Consider the following 26,037-nt stretch of genomic DNA (forward strand, 5'->3'; position numbering starts at 1 on the left):
TTTTTATAGAAACAATCCATACAGTTTTGGTATAACAATTTGTGTAAGTACTAACTCTTAACATTGGCCAAGCTGTCTTTACCAAAAAAACATTGATCAAGTTACTGGTTCATGCCTACAACTCCACTTTTTTTTGAGTCGTTATAATATATACCTTAACCAGAACTTGAATTATGTTCCTCTGTGAGGTTTGGAAGATTCATTGTGCTGATATCAACGACGATGTTTTCCATTCAACAACTAGAAAAACCAGAAGCTCAAACCAAAATTTGTGATATTGCGGTGTCTATTGTGTTATCATATTAATCTGAAAGAAGAAACAGCCTGCACATTGCAAGAAACTTCAGACATTGATTCACTTGATTATAACATCAGATTAAATGACTTGCTTAACCGTTATTGCACAAAATCCTCACTTAACAAACAATAAGCCATGAAGATATCATGCACAAAATAGGACATTGCAACATAATATTATCGATACAAAACTTATTCACACGAGTAGTATCCTTTCTGTGATCTAACAGAATCTGTGATACTAAACAGCCTTAGAAAGGAAATGACGCATTTTTGTAAAACTGTGAAAATATATCCGTCAAGCCACAAAACATTTTGCAAAAATAGACAAAATTTCTGGTGAAAACTGAGTTAATATGAAATGTGATGCAACTTACTTCAACATATCAGCACATTCAAACTCTTAAATGAAAAGCTTGAGTGTGTCGTTGATGACACTGTCTGGTGAGAGACAAATGAATAGAAAGATATATGTTTGGTTCGAGAAGGGAATATTGAATCCAGGATTCAAAATCACTCACAAGCTTGGAAAGAAATGAGGAGAACATTTTCTGTATTCAGAACATCACTCGTAACAATCCACAATGAAATGATGTCGCCATTATATGGAGTTGAAAAAACATGAATTTGTATTTTATTCATGTAAGCTCAAGAAGAATCAGATTAATTTTTGCAAAATCAGAATTTGATTATGCCTTATATGTATCTCGCGTGCAGGGGGAGAGAGGCAAATCCACCTCTTTCGCCTTTAACCCCATTTCTCATGTATACAAGCACATACTTTTATTTTTCTATATCCCTTTACAAAGCCTATCGAAGTTTACAATTCCTTATTACGAAAAAGAGAGTTCTTCCTAATCCACGAGGGACACTTTCTTTTGAGATGCTATAGACATTTTTGTGATGCATATCTTCACTCAAAAAACTAGCAAAAACAATATGTGCTTGTACCTAATTGATCCTCCATCTCACTTTTTCCCTTTTTCCGTGATGGAGAAAAGAAACTAATTTCAACGAGTTTTTATAGTGAAACTTCTCTTCTTCTTCTACAGATCACAAATTCAGATTAAGTAAATGCACACGCATGCAAGTCAAACCTCTCAACCCCTTCCAGTCCTAGAGATATGATTGTAATTAATTCTCAAACTTCTCGTCAATGTTTATACGGTTAATGCTTCCTTTAAAATTATCTAATCATATATATAAGGAACTAAAAATTGAAGAGCATGAGAATTTCTATAAAAATCCTACTAGTAGACAAATCTCCTTCTCCTCCCTTGCCTCTCTCACATCTCGCTTGCCATTCTCTATCTCGCTCGCGTATCAGTATCCCGATTACATGCGAATCACATCAAATATGTGACATCTTGCAATTTGAAATAGCTATGAAGAAGCTTGAAATTGGAAATAGTCATTTAAGAATTCAAAATCTGGAAATTTAGTCAAGTATGGAAAAAAATGAGTTTTTGGTCAACATCAAATAGTCATAACTACTAGCTCAGAATGAGTTAGGTGTATTTACAGTTATGTTTGCAAAGCCCTTGGAATGATCTTTCTAACGCCACCGAGTTTGCTCGATTCCGAGTTCGTATGAGTGAGTTATGCCCTTTGGAAGTTGGGCTGTTGGCATAGGAAAGTTCACCCGAATTTGTAAGGGTATTTTGGTCTTTTCCCTAACCATTTCTTTGGGTTATATTAAAAGTGAGTGTTAGGGTTGTGAGTGAAGAGAGAAATAAGAGGAGAAAGAGAAGGAAGCTAAGTTCGTCGAGATCGTCGTGGATTTCGTGGGGGGGTGATCCCTATTAAGGTATGTGAGATCATAGTGTTGGGTTGGTTCATTCCCCCACACGCCAAACTCGTTTTACTTTCTGAGAAAAAGATTGGTTGTGTTTGTTGATTTCTTGTGGTTGTGTTGAAGTTTCTTGTTGATTTGGTAGATGTTTCCGGATGGAATTCCGAGTTGAATCTATTATATATTAAGGGTTTTAATGATCCCAAGTGTTTGGGGAAAGAACCTTTGAAGTTGTAAGGGTTTAGAGTTGGAAAAATGAAGGAGAAAAGTCGGGCAGCTTCCATGAAACCAGTCCGCGTCGCGGACTTGTTCCCTCTGTGAACAAAAATCTGCTCTGCTTCGCGGACAGGACGCGGACTCCACTGTTTCAAAATTTATTTTCGTAACTCTTCTTAAGTTTAGCTGTCCTAAATCATTCCTAAACATCAAGAGACCTTTCCTATCACAATCATGAACCTTGAATCCATAATCCAATTCGAGGAAAGTTAGGATCAAAGTCAAGTGAAGTTAGAGTCAAGCTTAGAAGTTAAGAAGCAAGTCAAAGTAAGTTTTTAAAGTTTTCTTCAAGAGTCTTTACTAAACGTCTAAACTTCGTTTTAAGGCTCAAGTTTCAAGCAAAGTAAAAAGTATGGAGTTGAGTTCTTTTTCTCAAGAGTTACTAGGGAACTATGTATTCCCCAAAGAAGTTTATAAATGTTTTTACATTTGAGTAAGAAAGGAACTATGTTTTCCAAGAGAGCCTTTGGGCTAAGCTTTGAGCAATTATCTCAAACTAAAGAAAAATGTGTTTAAAACACTTATGAGCTAAAGTATTTTGGGAGTAGTATTGAACACCGAATTGGGGACGTGAGTTCATATTAACTCAACTCTCCATAAGAACCATGTAGCCAAACATGGGACTTAACGGATCATTTTTTTTAGATGATCACGTAAGATTAAGCTAGTGGATCCACTAAGTTAAGTAAGGTCCTATACACAGCAAGGTATAGGATGGTCCTTGGGCAACGTGAGGTAAAACGTTGTATCATCACTAGGGCTCATAGTGGTGGTTGTCGGTTAAAGAATCTCCCACTAAAGTTATATTACTTTTATATATGTAAAGTTGAGTTGGTTTATTGCTTTATCCTTAACGAACTAAGTTGTTTACACTGTTTTACAAGCTTTATATATTGCATGTGTCTTATTGCTTTATATTGAGTTCAATTATTCATGAGTTGAATAGAGCCAAGGTAAGAGTTCCTTTGTACTCCTTTCAAGCTTAAGTTGTTGTTTAGCCTTCCAACTCGCATACTTGTACATTCAATGTATTGATGCCAGTTGGCCTGCATCTTATGGTGATGCAGAACCAGGTACCCAGGATCAACATCCAGCATGCCGTTGATCCAGCTGAGCACTCCAGAGTCAGTGGTGAGCCTCCTTGCCTTCTAGAGGACTCTGTTATTTTGTGTTCATAGTTTTGTTTTATCAGGATGTTGCGGGGTCTGTCCCAACATCCATCTCAGTGTTATAGAGGCTTCATAGACAGTCAGGCAGTCAGTTAGTTAGTATTGAGTCTCTCATTTATGTATATATGTAAATATTCTATTTTGAGGCACGAGTTGCCTTTTTGGCATGATATGCATCAGTTAGGTTGTTTTATAACCTTTCATTGCATTAAGTTATTCTGTTGAGTTAAGAAAGCCAGGCCAAGGGTTCGCTTGGGGCCAACAATGGTCTTCGAGTGCCGGTCCTGCCCAGGGTGTAGGCTCGGGGTGTGACAAAAATATATTTATCTAGTGTGATTCACACATATTTGAGATACATAGACAAATTTTGTTCGCTTCCTTCATGTTCTTACTTGTCTCTCTGGCTATCTCACTATATATGGTAGCAAAAATATGTTTCTAGGTGTATCTACTTAAAATCTGATATGAATTTATTAATTAGTGAGACAAAATATAATTTTTTCAAACTATAGAGACAATTAATAAATATGGTAGGAATGTTATCTACGTAGATAGTTTCTCCCTTTTTATTTGGTAAATCTGTTAGGTTTAGGGCCAACGACTGAAATGAACACATTTTATTATTTAGAACCATTTCAGTCAAGTAAAGTGTAGAAAAAATGATAAGAAATGACCATTCGGCTATTTCTCTTACCAAAATTTTAGCTAAAATTTGGGAAAAAGCACAAGTACCTCCTACACTATGACCGAAATCTCAAATACGCATCTTAACTAAACTAAGGTCTTATTACCCCAAATTCATTTGTTTTGTAATTAAATACACCTTTTGGCTTACATGGCACACTCCATGACTCCATGTAGTTGAGGCACGTTGGAGATGTTTGGCTTACATGACACACTCCAAGTAAAAGGTGTATTCTTAAAATTACAAAAAATGGGCTCAGGGGGTAATATGACCTTAGTTTAGTTAAGATGTGCCTTTGGGATTTCGGTCATAGTCTAGGCGGGTACTTGTACCTTAACCCGCTAAAATTTCAAAATTACTAAAGTTGGCCAAACCTTCTACGCTTCTTCCTTCCAGTTTCGCCATCAATAACTTATTTTCCTTCTTTCTTCTCCCTCCTCCTCTTTTTTCTTTTCATGCGTCTTCTTAGTTATTTTTTCCTTTTCTTTGAAATTTGGCGTACTGTAAACATGAATCGTTTTGAGCAAATTATATATCAAAAGACTCGAAACATCGAGAGGATTTCACATCTAAAATTTGGGACTATTTAGAGATGAATTCGAGTTGATCAAGATTGAATAGTCAATGTATACTTCATGTATAGTCAATGTATACTTCATATATAATTAAACTATATTTAGTTTTTTGAGTATATCGTCATGTATAGATACACTATATTAAATAGTCGGTACTCATTTTATACTTTATATGACTTTTAACAAACTATATTATATATATATAGTCAATGTATACTTTCAATGACTTTTTAATTATATGACTATATTTATTGTAAACTAATTACTAATTTATTATATATAATTGAAATTATTCCTAAAATATATTAAAAAGACCAAAATAAAACATTACTAGTAAATTAAATACCATTTTAGTCATTTTCTCAAAAAGTCTCACATAAAGACAAAATAATTAACTCATATCCTACTCACACTCTTCAGTTACTTAGTGCCAAAAAATATTTGAAGAAGCAAAAGCCGTCATTGGAGGGTTAAGCTCACGATCGTTTCCTTCTTTGTTAAGCTACTTTGCTTCATCAACCTCCGATTTCGATTGCAGATTCCTACCTGTTGCTGAATTTGATGGATTCCGGTAAGTTTTTTTACTCACCGACATTAACTTTTTATCTATTGAACCTTGCTCTATTTTTGAATAAAATGATAAAACTAAACACATTTGAGATGTGGATGAAGTTTTGATTTTTTATCCGGTGAATTGATTGGTGGGAGGACCTTTTTTTAGTTTTCATTCTGTTTAGAGTTAACATACGGGGATGAAAAACATGAATTTTTTTTTCTGTTTGTTTTTGTATCCTCAATTCTGTTTTGAAGAAACTTGGGTTAGGGTTTTTTTGTGTGTGTTTGTGTGGAGGAATGCATGCTTTTGCTAATAGGTTTTATATATGAGGGAGTTTGACCATGAAAATTGAGAGAATTTGAAAAAACGAGAGTACTTTTTTCATTCCAAATCACTTGCAAAAACTCCAAAAAACAAACACCATTGGCCATAAAAAGTTTCTTTTCTTGTATAAAATTGAATTTGAAATAAAGGTATGAAATTTGTAGAGAATCATATAACTAGTGGAATGAGTGATGTATATCCGTTTTTAATGGAAGTTATTTCTTCCATTTCCTTTTTCTTTTGGGTGATTTTTCTTGAGGTGATGAGTATTAGAATGCCGAAATTTGATACATATGATATGTTGCCTTATGTGACTAGTTGTCAGAATGGATAAGGGTGATGTAGAGATGCGGGATGTTGAAACGAATGTCCCTGCTAGTGATGTCCTTGGGTCCAATGAGTCATTGGTCAAGTACGAAAACGGTGTTAAGACTGGCAAAAGCAATGCTGAGGACAAGACACATGATCAGTGTGATTCAAAGGGAGAGGACTCGAAGAATGCTAGAAGTGAGACAGAGGACGAGCTCAACTTTAAGAGTCAGCCAGAGGCACACAACAATGTGGTGCTGGAGAACAAAACACCTACTGTTGATGCTGGAATGGATGATATGGTAAATGGCTATGTGAAGTTGACAGATGATGAAGTACAGATTATTGACGAAGGAGAAGTGAATGATGTTCATCAGAGTGAGAAAATAATAAATGAGGTCAATCAGAATGGGAATAATATGCTGGTTGATAGATCAGAGGACCCTCAGATGAAGACAAATGCTACAACTGTTACCACTGATGGTGATGCTAGGTCGGACGAGTTTCCGAAAGTGACAATCGAAGTTATGGATTCTTCTATTGGAAAAGCGCCAGAACCAGCCAGTCTAATGTTTCTGATCAATCCTTCAACTGCAAATGATGGACAACATAGTGGGGAAGCATCTGAGAATATTTCTGGAATGGTACATACTCTAATATACTTTTGGAGTCATCTTTGCTGAGTTATTTGGTTCTTGGTAATTCATTTACAAGTACTAAACTTTTAACTATGTGAAATTGTTAGAAGCCAATTTTTTATATAGTGTGCATGTGGAGTTTATATCCGATATATATTTTTTATATAGTGTGCAATTGTTTTTAAAATGATAATTTATTTTCAAATTTAGATGGTTGATGGTGAGGATGATGAAGGCTCCCCTGAGGATCAAGCTGCGTTTATAGGAAAACTAGGCACCTTTTACCAGGAGAAGGCGATGGAATTTAAACTACCAAAGTTTTATGGTCATCCGCTTAATTGCCTAAAGTAAGTGTATCATGGTTTTATCATTGATCTTTTTTATTTTCTTCTTGTTCCCGGTACATATTATATCTTGTCATGTTCTTCGTGCTAGGTTATGGAGATCTGTGATCAGATTAGGTGGCTATGATCGGGTAAGCCTTTTACTCCGCACTTATATTTTACTTTTTTTTAAAATTGAATCAAGAACTGCAGAGGATATTAGTTACTTCCCCAAAATGTCCTCAGCTAATCAGAAACAGTGGGTCAACAATCGAGTGCAATAAGTCAAGGAATTATTTATGGATTAACCATGATCTTGTTCACACAGCCGTGTGTAAAGCATCCCTGGAGGACTATGTTTCTCTTTCCAAATTCTTAATTTGTTTTTAAGAAATAAGCAATGTAGCTCCGTAGTTTATAGTATAATTAAAAAATTCAGGCGGTGGCTGTGTGTTTTCTTCTGTTACTAGGTTGATTAATTAATGATGCAATATGCTATGAGTCTGTGAGATGAATTTTATGTTATTTCCACGTACTTTTGATGGTGTACTATTAAGCTACTTTATCTCTTTAGGTAACTGGATGCAAATTGTGGCGTCAAGTGGGAGACTCTTTTAATCCCCCCAAGTGAGCATTTAATTGGGCCTGGTTATTTCTGTTTTTTCTGGCAACTTGATATGAATATTTCTCCTTTACTCGTCAAACATCAACTTCCCCGATATATACTATGTAAGGGAGATGTTGTCTGTCATTGTTTTACTAATGATGTGCCACGATTTTGAAGTTTATTTCTGTTGTTTTGGATGTGAAATGTTACGATATATTTTGGGTAGATGAACAATTGTTCATGAACTGTATAAAACCTTAACAACTACTCCCGTTGTTTTGAATGTTTGTCTGGTTTTGACTTGACATAGACTTTAAAAAATAAATAATTTTTTTGAATCTTGTAGCCTTGGATCAAAATAGCACTTGGTCCAGTTATTTTACTTAAAATTATAGAAGTTTGTTTGAAATACAGAATTATATGAATTAGAGAGAAACTCCATGAAAGGAAAATTAATGATTCATATAAATCGCTTAGTGGGAAATGTCCCGAAGAAATCCAACGAGTAACATAATATTGTTATATAGAAAAGAGCAACTACTGCCTTTTTCTGATGAATCGTATAGTTTTACGATTTCATAGACTAAAAAGGTTATCAAATGAATGGTAATTACTGTAAAAATATGGCACCTGGATGCAACTCAACCCCAGTTCATGAGAGGTGGTTTGTCCATTTCCATATAAAGAGTCCAATTTCTCATCCCTCTTCCAATGTGGGATTTCTTAACATTCCCCCGTACGCCCAGACCTCAACTAGAGCGTGAACCGTTATAAATGGGGACCCAACATCGGTGAACAACAAATTGGGATGAATCTAACTCTAATACCATATAAAGATATGACATCTGAGTCTACCTCACCCTCAAAAGCTAGTTCACGAGGGGGGGTTTGTCCAAGTCCATATAAGGAGTCCAATTTCCCATTCCTCTTTTGATGTGGGACTTTTTAACAATTACAATTGAAATGATCGAAAAGGAAATGTGAGTTAATGTATGCTCAAGGTTGAAGATATCATAAAAACACTTTAAAAAGAAGAGTCCCTTAATTACATAATTTTAAATGGAAATCGAGAATTGAATTCATTATAAGATCTATTTATCCTTTTTAGAATATAGTATGCTGCCACTCGGACTCGAACCGAGATGCATTAGCACTGCTTCCTAAGAGCAGTGTGTCTACTAATTTCACCGTAGCGGCCTGTCTTGAACTCATAATAGCATATGAATAAGCAATTGTAGAGATTGAGTAAGCTATTTTAGTTTAGTAATGACTCAAATAGATCAATGACAGTAAAAAGTTGTTCAAATAAGAATTTTAGGTTGAAGGTTCATTTTATATTTGAGTTTAGATAAACCAAAGATGCATAGAATGTACCAAAATATCCTTAATCATGTGGTCTTGAACATGTCATGTGAGTTGTGACACGTTGGAATTAAGAATTGCCAAAAAAGGGAAGAAGCATTCTTTTCTTTGAACTTGGTAACTTTGGAAGGAGGCATTCCTTTTATAGCGGATAGAGTATTAAAACTACTAAAATTGAAAATACGAAGAAAATATGAAGTGCTTTTGCAAAAATAACAACATAGATTCCAGCATCAAGCTATAAGCTTAGTTGCTCGGACTCTACTTCTGACACGTTGAAATTAAGAATTGCCAAAAAAGGGAAGAGGCATTCTTTTCTTTGAACTTGGTAACTTTGGAAAGAGGCATTCTTTTTATAGCGGAGAGAGTATTAAAACTACTAAAATTGAAAATACGAAGAAAACATGAAGTGCTTCTGCAAAAATAACAACATAGATTCCAACATCAAGCTATAAGCTAAGTTGCTCGGACTCTTCACTTTTGGTGCCATAGCCACGTCGATACGACATAGGTGTGGGATCCGTGTCCAATTTGGTCAACCGATTTTGGGTGGTTTGACCAAAATCGATGGGGTAAGTGTGGACAGTTTTAATGATTGTCTGTAATCAATACAAAAGCTAATGTGAAATTGAAGAAAATGAAATACCTTTTATCTAGAAATTTCTATGTCACTCCTTTTCCATTAATCTTCTTCCAGATTCTCCTCAAGTTCTCCTGTAATATCTCATAATTTAGGTTTTCTAACTCTTCTTTTAGATATTTTATTATTTTTAGGCGAATCCCCGCACCCGTATCCCTACATGGATCCATATCCCTGAATCTTAAAAATTAGATCATGAAGGATCCAACATCTAGATCCGCACCCGTATCAGACACCCGCACCGAGTCCAAGCAACTTAGGCTATAAGTGCAGAAACATACACCGCATTAACAACAAACAACATACCCAAGGAATGTTGCATCTTTCTTTCTGTTAGGTCTAGGTCAAATATAGAGGACCAGGGATCTTATACACATCTCTGAGTGGTGGCAATTGGTTCTGGAGTTAAGCACGCAAGGACTTGAAGCCTAAAATATTTACAGATGCTTCTGAATTGGGAGTCTAGACTTTATGAGATACTGACGGGATGCTTCCTTATGCTAGATTTGCTCAATGTGAAATGAGTGTCGATGTCTGATGTCTCCAATTAGATGAGTAACTTAGAATAAAGAATGGGGTTGTAATGAGCAAGATATCTTTTGATGCTCAAATAAGATAAGAATTTACTGGACTGATAATCAACTGAATATATAAGACAATACCAATGCCTTCTATCTACTATTATACGACTTTCTCTAAATGCTTTTTTTGGGGCTCTGATAATCTTCTTTCTCAGGACTTGCACTACTGTATCTTGGACATTCCGCGGCTTCTATGAGAAGGTAATAACCTGAAGTTCTCTTCCTTTAATAGTTATTAGCATATTTTAACTACTGTCCACCATGCTGCTAATATTTGGTAGGTGAGTTTCTGGGAACTGAATTATGTCGCCTTGTTAGTGGGTAGGTGGTTTGCGATGTTATCTCTCATGTGGGTTGTATGGAAGGAGAGGGGGAGAGTGTTTGAAGGGATAGAAATTGATTTTGTAAATGTAAGGATTAGCCTTTTTATCTCTAGTTTCTTTTTTGGTGCACCTATGAGGTCCCTGCTTGTATAGATGATTGAATGTCTTTTGTAGAGAACGATATTTTTGTATAGGTTCTTTATTTCTTGTTATACGGCTTGTATACGGGATTTTCCTCAATCATTAACAAATTATTTAACCTTATCAAAAAAATTGGTGGGTGCTTTGTGAAATATCAACTTAGAAAACTTTTACTAACTTGTGAAGACACTTGAATAAAGAACTTCATCTCCATGCATCTATGCTTATATAGTGATTTTGAATAGAATTTGTTCTAAAAAGTTATCTCTCTCTTGCTTTTTATTTCTGTACATTCTATTATCTCATGATTTCTCTGTATGTTAGTTACTTCTCCAATACGAAAGGCATAGGACACAAAACGGAGAGCTTCAACTTCCTATTGCTCCTCCTCCTGGTTTTTCGGGTGTTGACAATGAGGTAACACTGTGTTTACATTGTTGTTATGTGATGTATCTTCACATTTGCTGTATGTTGTACACCTTTTAATTGATATATGGGGAAGCCTATTACCCTAAGTAGTTAGAATTATCGACGTATTTTGACTAATGGTCTTTACTTCATCTAAATGTCGAATCAACTAATGTAGCCTTGTAGTATATGTATATATATATATATACAAATATGAACTATTTAAAGTAATTCTGCAGGGAAGTGGTTACCAAATTTCTGCATCAGGAAGGGCAGTAAGAGATTCAGCTGCTCGTTGTAGGCTAGGCTGGCAGGAGCAACACTCTCTTGGTTATGGTGAGGTTGCTGAGCCAATTGTAAAGGTCTGCTGCTGAATCCTTGTAGAGGTCTTTAGGCATTGATTTTCTTAAGTTTGATCCTGTCAATTGCCATGTACAAGTAATTTTGGTGTTTTTCATCCTTTATAGGACAGGAGTGCCTACAATACGCCAAAGCATGCGAAGAACCTAAAATCTAGTGGTAAGATTGTTCGTCGCTATTTTGCCAACTTGACTTCTTCAATATTTCTATCATTGAGCTGTTTTCTCCTCACCATTTCCCAATATGAAGTCTGGCACTCTCCAAAACTTTGGCCTTTAGTGGCTGTTAGTTAACACTAACTATATCAGGATCATCATCCGAGAACTTTAGTTTTCGCTTTAACTGATACTCTATCAAAAAGGAATAGTGACCACAGCAGAACTTCTTGTTGTATTCAGGTTCTCTTAAGAACCAGGGACAAAATGAAGAGGAACACGCAATGAAAGCTGCTGGAACTGAAACATCTAAGCAGTAAGTCGTACTCTATCTTGATCCTTTCTTCTAATGTTTTTATTTCTCAAGTCAATCTTAAGTTATCTTGATGAAGTCTAGAATTTTTCATTACATATGCTAGTGGTACTTCATATATTCTGCACTCCATCATTTGAAATTGCATTTGTTTGTTTAATCTTAATAAGTTCTTTCGTCGCCTTTCGGATAGGTCTTTGAATTGTATTCAATTTCAGCTCACCATAGGGCACAATGGAAGGCTGTACTAATTAGTTAGGATTAAGTTTTACTCATGTTAGTATGTTTATTTTAGCTCTGATGCTCTCTAGTACTCTGTTAGTCTTGTTAGACCTACATGTTAATAGAAAATGTCGAGAATTTCTAGTGCTAGAGAAACTAAAAGCTTTATAATATTGGATTATGAACGTTGCAAAGGGCTGGGGTAAACCTCGCTCCAGTGTAATAGCCAGCAAACCACTCATGAGAGGTAAACCACTAACAAGCCCCATGACGAGTTCGACTAAGAAAGTATGCAGGGAGTTTCGAACCTGAGACCCCCATTTGGGAGATACCCTGCTCAACTAACTCGGTCACCCTTGTGGGTGTTGTAGATAAATTATTGTGTAGGTTATCCACTTTTGTATACAATGCCACTTATAGTTTGTTTTGTTGGAGCAAGCGGTGTATCTATTTTTTTTTGGTTGCATGCTACAGGCAATGAAAATCAACTTTCTTAAAATGGAATCGTCCGACAATCATTGGGATTAGCAATCGTCGGGCTGAGGACATCGCTCACATGCATTATCTAACTTTTGATCTCTCTAGTTTATTATTCTTTTCAAGACCAACTTCATAGTGAATAGACTTACTACAGGATATCAAAAGCTTACTATTGTTAGAAATTTGAATAGATATCTTGTACACCAGCAGGTTTTATCACTCAAAAGAAAAAGAGTACTAGGAACTTCATTATTATTTCTCTATCTCTCTCTGTTTTTGGTTCGTCCGTTTCTGATGTAAAGATAAATTGCTTTCCGTCTGCCAGGTTGGATGTCCAAGTTGTTGATGTTGGACCCCCCGCTGATTGGGTGAAAATCAATGTTCGTGAAACAGTAAGTTCCTCTCAGAATAAATGAATTAAGAACCTCTAGATTATGCATTCCATTTCTCTCATGTGATTTGTAATGATTTTATGCAAACAGAATGATTCCTTTGAGGTCTATGCACTGGTGCCTGGGCTTTCACGAGAGGAGGTATAATACCAATCGTGCTACTTGTTTCCATCAAGTGCAGTCAATTTGTTTTCGTCTTTTTACACCATCTCAAAGCTCTAATGCCCTTATTTCTTGGTAACATAGGTATGGGTTCAATCTGATCCAGCTGGTCGCCTGGTCATTACCGGTCAGCCAAACCAATTTGACAATCTTTGGGGTGTTACTGCCTTCAAGAAGGTACACACCTTGCTATTTATTTTACTGATTTTGACTTTGATAGAGTAATTCAATCTGTGCCTTACTTGCATATTTTTGGACTGGTAATTTTCTTTGGTAAAGAGAAACTGTCATGCAGAAAACTTAATATTTCTTCAATGGATCTGAAAACTATATCGTTGTAACGTTTCTATTTGTTGATCACAACACTCTTAAGAAGTCTACGACAATCAAAAGGCTCTCCATTTGTAAGTTGGCCTGACATATTTTGTTTTTTCAGATGGTCACCTTACCTGCTAGAATTGATCAGCTTCGGACCAATGCTGTTTTCACCCTTCATGGGTGTCTTCATGTTCATGTGCCCTTGGCGCAGCAAAATCTCTGAGTTAACAAAGCAGGAGTAGTGGTAGTTGGCCAAAATTGTGAATGCTTGGCCATAGTTGTTTAGTTGTTGTTGATGATACTGTGGGTCAAAAACTTTGAAGGGCCCAGATATAGCAAAGGAGGTATTTCGGCTTCAGCTGCCCCAGTAGAAACTTAGATTGCTTTTCAAAGACAGATGAATATGTGATGAACATAGCTTGGAGTAGTATGTTGTTTTGATACTGAAACGTATCTCTCTTTTTAGCATTTGACAATTCTATTATAATCTCGAAATTATTGGCAGACACATACTTTTTTGAAGTACTCTTTCAGACCTGAAGCTGAAGGTGGTGGAAGATGTTTATCAAAAATATCAGTTAACACCACCTTCATTGTTGAAGACTCGTATAGCATCGGTAAGCAGCTAGCATGGAGTATTTCTCTTTACAAGCTCCTTGCATGTGGTTTGATTGTTCGATTTGTCGGGGGGTCTCAACTCCCATCCCATCTCCCCATCCACCCCCAAAAATCTTTTTCTTTCTTAATTAAGCCTAGCCTACTGTTTCTTCTCAACATTAGGAAGATGATTGTGGAGGAGATTTGCTTGAGAATGGAGAAAAAAGTAGAGTTTTGGAGGATGAAAATTGCTTATTTGGTAGCAGGAAAAGAAGAAATTAAAGGAATAGTGTTACATTTTGGAGTTGTCTGGAGAAAGAATTGGTTCTATCAATGGGGAATAGACTGTTTAAAACGAATACGAAAGAAAGAGAAAAACTAGTATGGAGAAAGTCCTGTTGGGAGCGTTACCCCAGAATAGGCGGCCTATAGTACGCCATTCGAAGGGGACAGTACTGGGTGGGAAACCAAAAAAAGAAAGAGAAAAACTAGCTAGGACAGGAATGCACTTTGTAGGTTAGCCTATACAACTCTATCTGAATGTGGGATCTTTCATGTACTGAGTTGTCCTTTTGCTATATTGTATTTATCGCTTCACAAAGAAAGATGGCTATAAATCTCGAATAACTGATTTAAGGTCCTAAGGAGAATACAAATATATAATCAAAACTTGAGCATCAAATTATTCGCACCAAGGTCATATTTTTATCGAAAAATTCCATACATTTTTGGTATATAACAATATATGCAAATACTAGCTCTAACATTGATCAAGTTGCTGGTTCATACTTACAACTCCAGTTTTTCTCGAGTTGTCATAATATACGTTAACCAGAACTTGAATTTGTGATATCGCACTCTCAATTATGTTTACCATTCACCAACGAGAAAAACCAGAAGCTCAAGCCAAAATTTGTGATATCGCGTTCTCTATTTATGTCATCATATTAATCTGAAAGAAGAAACAGCCTGCACATTGCAAGAAACTTCAGACATTGATTCCAAACATGTGGAACAGGCGATGAACATTTTCTTAAGAAATCGTGAAAACGTTCTACAGTTGAGGTCACTGCACTGAGGTATTTCCGTCTTTCATCACTTAAACTTGGTGATCTAACTCAATCCGAGAAAAGGAGATTGACGTGTATGTATAGGTAAACTGTGAAAATATATCCGTCAAGCTACACAACATTTTGCAAAAATTGACAATTTCTGGTGAAGACAACTTCTAATTATACATATACAGAGTTAATATGAAATGTGATGCAACTTACTTCAACATATCACAGAAACTGTATAATATAATCACAGAAAATTTCTTCTAGCTTGAGGTGTGTCGTTGATGACACTGTCTCATGAGAGACAAATGAATAGAAAGATTCATGTTTGGTTCGAGAAGGGATTATGGAATCCAGGATTCAAAATTACTCACAAGCTTAGAAAGAAAGGAAGAATCAGAATTGGATTAGGCCTCATATATATCTCGCGTGCAGGGGGAAGAGGGGCAAATCCACCTCTTTCGCCTTCAATCCCGTTTCTCATGTGTACAAAGCCTATCGATGTTTACAATTCCTTATTACGAAAAAGAGAGTTCTTCCTAATCCACGAGGGACACTTTCTTTTGAGATACTACAGACATTTTTGTGATGCATATCTTCACTCAAAAAACTAGCACACACAAAACAAGAAGAAAATGATCTTAAAATTACCTTCTGTATTTTGGCACCATATTTCTCTGCCTCCTCGTCTACAAACTGCGAGATAAATAAAATCTTATCAACATTACAGTCTTATCGTACTCTTCATCATCCTCTCGTAATGGAAAATGAAAAGCCAAGTAAGTTTAATGTGTGTCTTTTTGCTTCGTTTAGCTGACCTGTCCAGTGAGAGTATACAGTCTGTTGTAAATCCCATTGTCTGCTATCCCGAGCACTGAAAATAGATGTCTGAGACTTTCACCGGGATTTTGGAGAGTGTACTCGATGTAATACAACCCTGATTAATAAGAGTGACAATTATCAACGGCTCAAAAAATTGAACGTCCTCACATCATGTGCAAGTATAAACTCATAATACATTGAAGCAGAGTCGCAACTACTTCAGTGAGATAAAATCACTTAGTTTCTTAAATGGTAGAGGCGGATTCAAGATTTAAAGTTTACGTGTTCTAAACTCTAGGAATGAGAGCTTTTCTTACTGACTTGTTGAAAATAATTTCATAAAAGCACTTTCTAATTGTGTAGGCACAATAGTATGCATTCCATTTCATGGCTTTATAAACAGACTGTTCAATTTATAAGTAAACCTCAAATAACCATTGCATCGAGGCAAGTTTTAACGAGTGTTTTAGATTGTGTTATATACCTTTAGAAGCTTTGCTATCTATGAGTTTTGCTTTCACTCCCGGAGGCCTTTGCCAGCTTCTGTCTAATCCACTGACCTGTTAAAAATCATTGAGGACCAAAGTAAGAACGCGAACTGAAGCAAAAAAGAAAAAGGAACGGAGAGTTTTTTTCAAAGTAGGGATGGATTAATCCGCACCAGATTCTCAGCAAAAGCATCAACTTTCCCAAAAGATTCCAACTTGGTGAAATCAGCACCAAGGCTTGTGATTACAATGCTGACTGAAACAACAGATGATTGAGTTCATATACACAACAATTTAATAAAAAGCTCAAATGAATCGATCCATCACCAATGTCCAACTAATACCATTTGAGTTAGAAGCTTCTGGAGGATAGAAAGCTAAGAGTGACCTTACTCCATCACCTTCTCCGGCGCCTATTTGCCAATCTGCAAGTAATTCTTCATTTGTTACCATCATTTTCTTCTCATTCTCTTTGCGTTAGAGCAAATCTCTTTATTCCTTGACAGAAATCACCTCTTCCCAAGAACAATGAATTTAAAAGTTTTCTGTCTCAATTTTTAAGCCAAAAAGATCCTATATTTGTTCAGCAAAGGTGATTTTCCTTTCTGTCCAAGCCTTGGTGGACAAAGTTACTCGATAACTGTACTAATGGGAGGTAGCAGACACCCCGGAATTAGTCAAGGTACCCGCAAGTTTCCCAAAGTCACTACGGTTATCCAAAAAAAAGAACAAAAGATCCAATTTGTGTTACTACATTTTACATACCAGTTCTCAATTTTCTTACAGAATTAACAGTCAAAGCTACTGTAAATCATAATAATCCATACGCGCTCTCTTCAACACATGGATTTATCTATGAAGAGCACCTAAAATACTTGCATTCAAGAAGAAAAAACGGAATGTAAAACCATACCACTAGGTATCATGATCTTAAACTTGTTGACATCATCTGAATAAACACGAAAATCCTCCGGGACATCTGAAATAACATCATCCTTTTTAGCAAGTAGACATTTTGAAGGATACTGAGCATGTCAAAGTGAAAAAATTAATCAAAGTGTACCGTTCTCTGCCAATGCAATCGATGTAAAGGCGGACAGAGAAAGTGCAACAGAGCCTGCCTGTAGCAGGAGCTCTCTTCTCTTGGTTACGCATTCTCCTTTAACTTGCTCACTATCCAAATATTCGAATTTCAGAACCAAATGAGGTCAACAAAAGAAGAAATTCACAAATGTACTCTGATTATTGATCTAGCAGATCGAAAATTGACAACACTTCATGGTAACTGAATGAAATAAAACACACAATAGGAAAAAGATAAGGATAATTTCGCTTACGATCACCAAACTTTACTAACGATAACAACAAACACACAAATTTATCCTAACACATCAAACTAACTGAATGTTAGCTACTATAGTCTATAACACTAAAAACACAAATATTTTTTGTCAATTAAAATTACTGAGTTTTATCTACTATATCAATAAAGTCACATATTTTTACCCACTAATCACTATAATGGAAAATTTTAAAAACAATTTGTGTGTTATCAACAAAATTTGTCTGGCAAAACACTAAGTGATTTCTTCTCATTTGTCTGAGCCTTGATAGATAGAGTTACACTGTACCTGTGTTAGTGGGAGATAACAAGTATCATGTGAAAGTAATTGAAGTGCATATTAGCTGGCATAAACAACAACATTATAAAATGAAAATAATCAAGGTGACTATAAGCTGGCCTGAACAACACGATTATAAAAAAAAAATATTGACTTTACTACACTCAGTAAAGTGGTAGCAATTATACTTCAAGATGCACGTAAGCAGACTCAGACACCACAATTATCAACAAAATATTGACTTTATTGTTACATTGGGTAAAATTCGAATGATATGAAAAAGTTAACCAAGGAAATAAAAAAAATTACCCTGTTCTTGAATCAGGCACAGTGTTATTGTAGCAGAAAATAACTGAGTTTCCATTTCTCTTGGGGCCTAAACAAGTTCAAAAAAATTAGTATGAATTAATGTAAATTTTACTTTTTAGAGAGGATAAAGAAGTAAAAATTGAACCTTTAAGAAGATTAGAAGAGATTGAAGGAACACGTGGCAAGCAAAGAATAGCTTGATACTGGTAATAATTCAAAGATGGAGATGAAGATGAAGATGAAGATGAAGATGAAAGAGTCACCATTTTTTATTTTTTGTTTTCTTGAAGAAGCAGAGATATTGGTGTATCCAATTCCCAGCCAACCAGTTTTCTGCTATTTTCATCAAATAGATACAGTTGGAAATTCCACTCTGGCAGTTTTTTTTTTTTATTAAAAAAAAAAATTATCATTGAAAAATAGGTATAAAGAGCACCAACCCTGAGGGGTAGCTTAGCTGGTAAAGGCCTGGGACAAAGTCCTTCAGGTCGCCGGTTCGAGCCCCAGCAGGGCCACTGGAGGCTTTACAAACCGGCCGCGTCTCCAGGGCCCCGTGGAACTAACCGTGGTGGACCCGCCTTGAAACAGCGGGACCCGGTGGGTACAGCTAGTCGGGTTCGCAAAGCGACGCCCGGAAACCACGGTAAAAAAAAAAAAAAAAAAAAAAAAAGGTATAAAGAGCACCAAAAGTTGTGGTATGCTTCTTAACGAGATGTCTTGAGTTCGAGTTTTATGTATGAAGTCGTTTTATTCAATGTGGTATTTCTCAGGTGTGGATAGTTTTTTTTTTTTTTTTTTTACATTGGAGCTCCGACTAAATCTAGATCGCGCTCTGCAGGGATCATTCGGGGTGGCGCTCCCAACAGGATGTTCTCCATACCTAGGGATAGAACCCGAGACCTCTAGTTAAGGGTGAAGCACTCCCACCAGTGCACCACAACCCATGTTGGTAAGCGTGAATAGTTATTAGCTGTTTGAAGTGAGTATTGGACACCGGATGAAAAAGAAAAAAAGGAACTCGATATGAAGCAGTTTTCTCAAAGAAAATATTATGTTCAGTGTGACGTTTTTTTATTTTCCTAGAGACTTTTTATGATATGTAAATAAATACAAGATATAGTTTAGTAACTTTTTGTTAGGGACAATGGCGGAGCTAGAATTTTAACAAGGAGGTTCAAAATTTGAAGAACTGAACACACGAACTAATCAAAGGAGGTTTAACATCTACTATATATCCATAAAAATAAATTTAACCATATATAAATAGTACTCATATTTTTCGCTGAAAGGGATTCAGATGAACCCCTGACTGTACGCCGACTCCGCCCGTTGTTATAGTTAGAAAACATTGGAAGTTTTTTTCATTACATTAAATAACAAAATAAAAAGTAGGTGATCCTTACATTCTAGAAGAGCTTGAGTTTAGTTGGTTTGTCATTTATTCCATCACCACAGAAAAAATTAATACACATTACACATATACACATATTTATCAAAGGTCTTATTTTTTAATGCACTCTACATTACCCATAAATTAAACATATTTATCGAAAGGTCAATCATATAGTTGATATGTTGACAAAATTTAGTAAAAAATTAAGTGTTTATGAAGACTGTCAACTTTAAATATCGCTATATTATTAAATTCCTTCGCAATATATATATATATATATATATATATATATAACAAGAACAATTCGAACTTCTATTAATACTTTCAAATCCCAATTTACGTCAATAAATAAAATATCTATTTAGCCAAAAAATAAATAAATGCAAATTGTCAAATATTATTTTATATTAGCTACTCATTTTTATTTCATATTTTCTATATATAGTTAGTAGTTTTTTTTAAATTATAAATAAATTATTATCATATGACATCACTTGTCATAAGGTGTCTTTATCTTTATCCTAAATAAATAAAAATACATATTTTTTATGACTAGACAAGATTTAAGAAAATGAAAAGAAATGAAGTCACGTGTTCATATTGATAAATTTGAAAAAAAAAAGGTCTTGGAATTAAATGCAATCTATAATTATAATAATTGTACTAGAGCAATTTTTAGCCTTAACTTTTCTTACCTGCCTTTTTCCTTTTTCACCTTTATTTATTTTTATTTTTAATCAACATCATAATATATAACGGAAATCAAACAAAAAAAAAACACAAATTATTTCAGAAAATAAAAAGGTCATTTTTATTTCTTTTTCTTTTCCTCTTTCTCTAAACCCTAAATATATATTTTCTTTTTCTCTTCTATCTTGACAATTTCCAATTTACGGTAAGAAAATTCAGATTTCTTCTTATTTCATTTGAATTTTCAGATTTATTTATTTTTTCGAAAAAAATAATTATTTTTTTAATTGTTTATGGTTGATACTATTTTTCGACCTTTAATTTATTTTTTTTTAATTTATTTTTTGCTTGATCTGTTAAAATTTTTGGAAAAAAATCTGAAATTTTTTCTGGGTTTATAGTTAAGCTTGATCAATTATGCAAAAATTTCTTGTGTTGATTTTCAGTTGAATTTCTAGGGTTAGGGTTTATACTGATGAACTTTTGTTAGGGTTTTAGCTCTGAAAAACTGTAATTTTCGTTTTTTTCTGCTACAAAAGTAATTTTGTAGATTTGTAGAAGCCATTGGAGCTGAAAAAATTGTTTTTTTTTGTTATGGTGTTCTTTCTCAGGTGAATTTGTGGAAAAATCGATGAAAAATGTCGGTATCTGAGGCAGGTAGTGGAGTAATGACCAGTAGAGATCATTTCAGTGTTGCCGGAGTTCAAAATTCTCCGGCGAATGTTCCGGCGACGACGCCGGTGGTTCAGAATATGCATATGGGTTACAGAGATGAAAATACAGCTGTGTTTGCCCCGCCACCGTACCAGTCGGCTGAAGGTTCTGCCGGAGCTGGGACTGTGATGTTGCAGAACTTGAACAATAGTTCGTCGGAGCCGATGAAACGGAAGAGAGGAAGGCCTAGGAAATACGGGCCGGATGGGTCTATGGCATTGGGTTTGAATCCTGCTGGTTCGCCGCCGGTTGCTGGAGGTCCTCTCGGCGGTAGTTTGTCTCCCCGAGATCCGGGTAATTCTGCTGGTGCTCAAATGCTTTCTGGAGGACCAGCTTCGCCAAATTCTTTGAAGAAAGGTAGAGGGAGACCTCCTGGATCTGGCAAAAAACAACAAATGGACAATCTTGGTAAATTCTTATTTATTTATAAGCATTTTTCATGTGTAATATAGAATGTTTATGCTTTTGCTTTCAATGTTTTGAATTGAGCAAAGTTGTTGTCATAGTATAATATTTTATTTCAAAAGTACTCCTTCCGTCACTTATACTTGTCACGTTTCATTTCTCGAGAGTCAAACTGTATGCACTTTGACAAGCATTTACTATGTTTTTTTCACTTATACTTGTCACGTTTCCTTTCGAGAGAGTCAAACTATATGCATTTGACCAACATTTTAATATGTTTTTTTCATTATTTTTCTTTATGACCGTAGTGTTCGGGTCAGCTTTTGTACACCTCGATTAGTTCTACCTACCTATCACCTCCCACCAGTGACAGGTACCACGTAACCCTGCCCACCAAAACTAGGATAAATGGGAAGAATTACATAGTGTTTTTGTCTCCGCTGAGATTTGAACCTAAAACCTCATGACTGTCAATCACTTCATTGACCACTAGGCCACACTCTTGAGTGCTTTTCATTATATTAATATGAGAAAGATTGCAACTTATAGTATTTTTTGTGTAGTTTTCGGACATCTAAAGTTAATTGAATTAATCTAATTCAATTTAACTTCTTCGTAAAGCGAATCATGACAAGTAAACGAGAACAAAGAAAGATGGGATTTGGATCAATGAATCTACATAGACTGACTTCAGAATCTTACGGAGGAAGTAGTACTTATAGCATATTCTGTATATTTTTTTTTAAATATGTTTCTTTTTCTTTTAATTTTTCTTCCCCTTTTTCACCTTTTGGCAAATATTCAAGAAGGAACTACAAATAGTCTCTCACATAAAGTTCAAAAGTTATTTATAGCTCTGTTTTTTTTTAAATTTTTTTTAAAAAAATATATCATTGCATCCTCATTTTAGAAATGAGCTATTCCCTCGTTTTTGAAAGTTATATGAGAAGTTTCTGCCCTACTGAAATAACTGATCTGCATTTTCATGATTTCTCTTGGATCACATGTAATAGAAGATAGATGCTGATTTTCCAATCCTTCTCTTTCATTTTTTTATTTTTTTTCTGTTTCTTCTTTTTGGGTGGGCGGATGGGAGGTTGCGAACATGTTATACTTGCCCTGTATAGTAAAATCCCACATATCCTGCATTTTTTTGTCCAGCATCATTAATAGAACTTCTCAACGTCATTTTCTGATTGCAGGATCGACAGGATTTGGATTCACACCACATATTATCGCTGTGAAAACAGGAGAGGTTACCTCTTTATCCTTTGTATTTCCTTTGAATGCTATATAGATTTTTAAAAAATGACTTGAAGAACATTTAATTTCTTATGAAACTTGGGAATAGCCAGCAAATATTCTTATGTCTTGAATTACGACTATTCCATATTAGTTTTGCCGTCAATAATTCAGTTTCACTGTCATGACATCTAAGAATTTGAGTTAGGAAAAGTGAGAAGCTGGTTGAGCCCTTTCACCCTTTTTTACTTGTCCAATTGCCTTGAAACTTCTCCTCTTAGCACCCAACCAATATAGTGCTATTCTTTTGTAACCCGGATCTAAATATCTACACGTGTTTAATGTTGACCCTTGGAATTCCTGTGTTGCCTTTTGATTCTTGTACTTTCTTGGACACTTGTGCTAGTTTTCCAGATATCTAATCTTTACTATCTGATTTTCAGGATGTGGCATATAAAATAATGTCGTTTTCTCAGAATGGTCCAAGGGCTGTGTGCATATTATCTGCCAGTGGTGCAATATCAAATGTGACTCTTAGACAAACTGCCACGTCTGGTGGAACTGCGACCTATGAGGTTTTACTTCTCTTAATATATGTTACATAGCCTTCTCAAAAAAAATATATATGTTACATAGCATATCACATTCCATCTTAATTATAGTTTTTCAAAAAAAAGAATTCCAAATAATTAATGTCTTTATGTAGTATTTCTGCATTACTTTTATTAATTTTTATATTCATTAGCACCCTTTTTCCACTAAAGCCTACACGTTAATGTGCTTTGCCCTTAAAGCCTCAATATATTGTTGTAATTTAATTCGTCTCTTATTTACTTCATAATATTACTTCCAGGGGCATCTCACTTGGATGTGAGGGAAAAAATGATCATTTTTCCTCATTCTACTTGAGAGATATGTTTATTTTTTACTATTATTTCTAAAGTCCACATGCTGTTCGTATGCATTTTAATCTTATTCTTGATTTCAACTTCATTCTGCGCCTGAAATTAGTTGATCATCTCTTCTAGAACTCACTGATCTGCAAATAAAAATCTGCTCTTCTGCATCACTCTTTTCGGATTGTGTATTATTTCACTGTTGAGTGCTTTTCTGACCTTTTCCTCTTGTAGGGACGGTTTGACATTTTGTCTCTCTCTGGTTCATTTATGCTGTCTGACATTGGTGGTCAACAAAGCAGAACAGGTGGATTAAGTGTATCATTAGCTGGATCTGATGGACGGATTTTAGGCGGTTGTGTGGCGGGTGTTCTAACTGCCGCATCACCAGTTCAGGTTTGCCTTCTCATATTACATCTGATTCTTGAAAAGGCTTGAATATTTTGTTTGTCAAGTCCAAAAAGGAAGATCGGAATTAGCAGTATCCGCCTTTCCTGGATTTAGTGTTAAATGGTAATTAGTGAAGCTGGTCTTGGTATCTATACGAGATGAGCAATCCGTTGATTATTAAGTTTATGTTTTGGCACTCCGATTATTTATATACCTCTTTCCTTTGGATGAGACTATTCTGGCTTTACGAAAGCATGCAGCATACATTATTCAGAAAAAAAGAAAGAAAGAATGTGTGTGCATCATCCCTTTTTTGTGAAGGGTGTGGGGCAGGTGACTTAAAAAAGAAGTACAATCGTATTTCATCATTAGTTATCTTTGACCTTTTGAGGTGTGTGAGGTTTACCATATTCAAAAAGTAACGGATAAAGAAAATAAAGAAGAAGAAAGCCGCACTCAAAGGTATGAGGACCTACTAATAATAACAGAGGTGAATGGCTTGACACTTGTATTCGCACTACCATTTATTGCGTATGTTAAATGTTAAGAGTAATATGTGGTACAGATTTTGTACGCATAGCAGGCACTAATAAACGGCTTTTGTTCCAGGTTATCGTAGGTAGCTTCATTGCAGATGGTCGGAAAGAGCCAAAATCAGCAAACCATTTTGAGACATTACCTGCTCCGTTGAATGCCAATCTTGGTGTTGGTGGTGGTTTGACAGGGGCCAATAGCCCACCATCACGCGGCACTTATAGTGAATCATCTGGTGGGCCAGGCAGTCCCTTAAATCAGAGCGGTCCAGTATGCACCAACGACAACCTGCAAGGAATCTCGAGCATGCCTTGGAAATGAGTTATTAACGCTCTCTTTTCTGACCAATTGAACTCCTTGTCATCGACTAATTCACTGAAGAAGACTCCGAAAGAGGATTGTTGTAATTTTAATCGGTGTAATCGTAGTTGTGCAGGAATAAGGACCAAGGCACTTCTTACCTTAAGTTCAAGAACTGGTGAGAAATGTTGAATTGCTGATGCTTAGGTGTTCTGCATTTTCTGTCTTGTTAATTTAGCTTTTTGTATTTTAATCATAGGACATGGTTTGGCTTTCTTGTTCTATTTAGGGATCGCTTCCCCATATTAGCCATCTTCAACTTTAGAGTGTATTTTATTGCAATTCTGTGATCTAGAATAATATCAATTATGTCACTTTTTATGTGGTTAATTCATCTTTTGAAAAGGGAAATGTTTTCCCATTGTCTTGATATATTTCTCATAAACCAGATTGTTCGGATCCTTCAAAAATAATTAACTTACGGAGAATTTGATATACGTTTGGAAACGTTTTAAAGGATTTGAGTAACATAACAAGTACGGAGTTAGGGATTGAAGTTTATTATGAGTTTCAATTTGAAAAAGTACTTGGAGAGGCAATGCATGTTAGATCCTTTAGAAATGTTGTTTTACTCGTGTTAGATTCTTTATAAAATGAACTACTTTTGGAGGGTTCTAACAAACTGACACTACTTTTGAAGGATGTGAGCAACTAGGAACAGAGTAATAGTATTAGGTATGAATTCAAACGAATTTAATCTTTTCCTTAGACCTTATGTTTTGAATTAAAAAAATATTAAATATATATTTAGTTATAAATTGAATTAAATTTAAAATTCTAGCTCAGACTTTGCGACCAACAAAAATGGGAGTACCATTATTTTAGGACTGTATATGTAATCAGGTCTATCTTAGCCTCAAAAGCTAGTTCAATTAATGGAGGATTACCCCAACTTTATACGAAGTCCAAAAATTCTCATCTCTCATTGACGTATTACATTTCTCTTCAACACCCCGCTCATGTCCAAACCTCTTCCTCTGACGGGAGCATGAGATACACCTAGATACTTGTTTTTTTCAGCAGATACAATCGAGATTTGTCTATCTATGTCCTAGATACATGCAAATTACACTAGATACATGTATTTGTTGTGATTCACATGTATCTAG

At 35.4% G+C, this 26,037-nt stretch overlaps 3 protein-coding genes across 4 annotated transcripts; 2 read left to right on the plus strand and 1 right to left on the minus strand.

The window, feature by feature from the left end:
* Positions 1-251: 251 nt before the first annotated feature.
* LOC125862530 (psbP domain-containing protein 3, chloroplastic-like) lies at positions 252-18,615 on the minus strand. 2 transcript variants are annotated; one of them, XM_049542627.1, is made up of 10 exons: positions 18,450-18,615; positions 18,305-18,371; positions 17,437-17,546; positions 17,287-17,352; positions 16,718-16,798; positions 16,547-16,629; positions 16,370-16,445; positions 15,882-16,000; positions 15,715-15,759; positions 252-324 (listed from the first exon to the last, which is right to left on the minus strand). In XM_049542627.1, exons 1-10 carry the CDS (start codon positions 18,568-18,570, stop codon positions 298-300), a joined length of 795 nt encoding a protein of 264 aa, XP_049398584.1. In that variant the 5' UTR covers positions 18,571-18,615; the 3' UTR covers positions 252-297. The 2 variants fall into 2 exon arrangements, with proteins under 2 accessions (XP_049398584.1, XP_049398583.1); XM_049542626.1 differs by lacking the exon at positions 252-324 and adding an exon at positions 14,664-14,974.
* On the plus strand, positions 6,001-13,903 carry LOC125862750 (AT-rich interactive domain-containing protein 6-like). The gene is made up of 13 exons (XM_049542887.1): positions 6,001-6,627; positions 6,832-6,968; positions 7,057-7,096; positions 7,519-7,571; positions 10,290-10,335; positions 10,923-11,015; positions 11,246-11,368; positions 11,474-11,525; positions 11,765-11,837; positions 12,862-12,928; positions 13,019-13,069; positions 13,175-13,267; positions 13,527-13,903. Exons 1-13 carry the CDS (start codon positions 6,001-6,003, stop codon positions 13,629-13,631), a joined length of 1,560 nt encoding a protein of 519 aa, XP_049398844.1. The 3' UTR covers positions 13,632-13,903.
* Positions 18,616-20,479: 1,864 nt separating the features above from the next.
* Positions 20,480-25,298, plus strand: LOC125862526 (AT-hook motif nuclear-localized protein 10-like). The gene is made up of 6 exons (XM_049542622.1): positions 20,480-20,592; positions 20,999-21,509; positions 22,709-22,761; positions 23,192-23,323; positions 23,879-24,040; positions 24,644-25,298. Exons 2-6 carry the CDS (start codon positions 21,026-21,028, stop codon positions 24,887-24,889), a joined length of 1,077 nt encoding a protein of 358 aa, XP_049398579.1. The 5' UTR covers positions 20,480-20,592; positions 20,999-21,025; the 3' UTR covers positions 24,890-25,298.
* Positions 25,299-26,037: the final 739 nt, after the last annotated feature.

This window comes from Solanum stenotomum, chromosome 4 (genome assembly GCF_019186545.1).
Source record: "Solanum stenotomum isolate F172 chromosome 4, ASM1918654v1, whole genome shotgun sequence".
NCBI lineage: Eukaryota > Viridiplantae > Streptophyta > Magnoliopsida > Solanales > Solanaceae > Solanum > Solanum stenotomum.

Coding starts and splice junctions, on each gene's coding strand:
- LOC125862750 (XM_049542887.1), top strand. CDS start 6,001: ATGGATAAGGGTGATGTAGAGATGCGGGATGTTGAAACGAATGTCCCT. Junction 6,969..7,056: donor CATCCGCTTAATTGCCTAAA/GTAAGTGTATCA, acceptor TCTTCGTGCTAG/GTTATGGAGATCTGTGATCA. Junction 7,572..10,289: donor GACTCTTTTAATCCCCCCAA/GTGAGCATTTAA, acceptor CTTCTTTCTCAG/GACTTGCACTACTGTATCTT.
- LOC125862530 (XM_049542627.1), bottom strand. CDS start 18,570: ATGGTGACTCTTTCATCTTCATCTTCATCTTCATCTTCATCTCCATCT. Junction 16,446..16,546: donor ATGCTTTTGCTGAGAATCTG/GTGCGGATTAAT, acceptor GATTTTTAACAG/GTCAGTGGATTAGACAGAAG. Junction 16,001..16,369: donor AGATAGCAAAGCTTCTAAAG/GTATATAACACA, acceptor CTTATTAATCAG/GGTTGTATTACATCGAGTAC.
- LOC125862526 (XM_049542622.1), top strand. CDS start 21,026: ATGTCGGTATCTGAGGCAGGTAGTGGAGTAATGACCAGTAGAGATCAT. Junction 21,510..22,708: donor ACAACAAATGGACAATCTTG/GTAAATTCTTAT, acceptor TTCTGATTGCAG/GATCGACAGGATTTGGATTC. Junction 24,041..24,643: donor CTGCCGCATCACCAGTTCAG/GTTTGCCTTCTC, acceptor CTTTTGTTCCAG/GTTATCGTAGGTAGCTTCAT.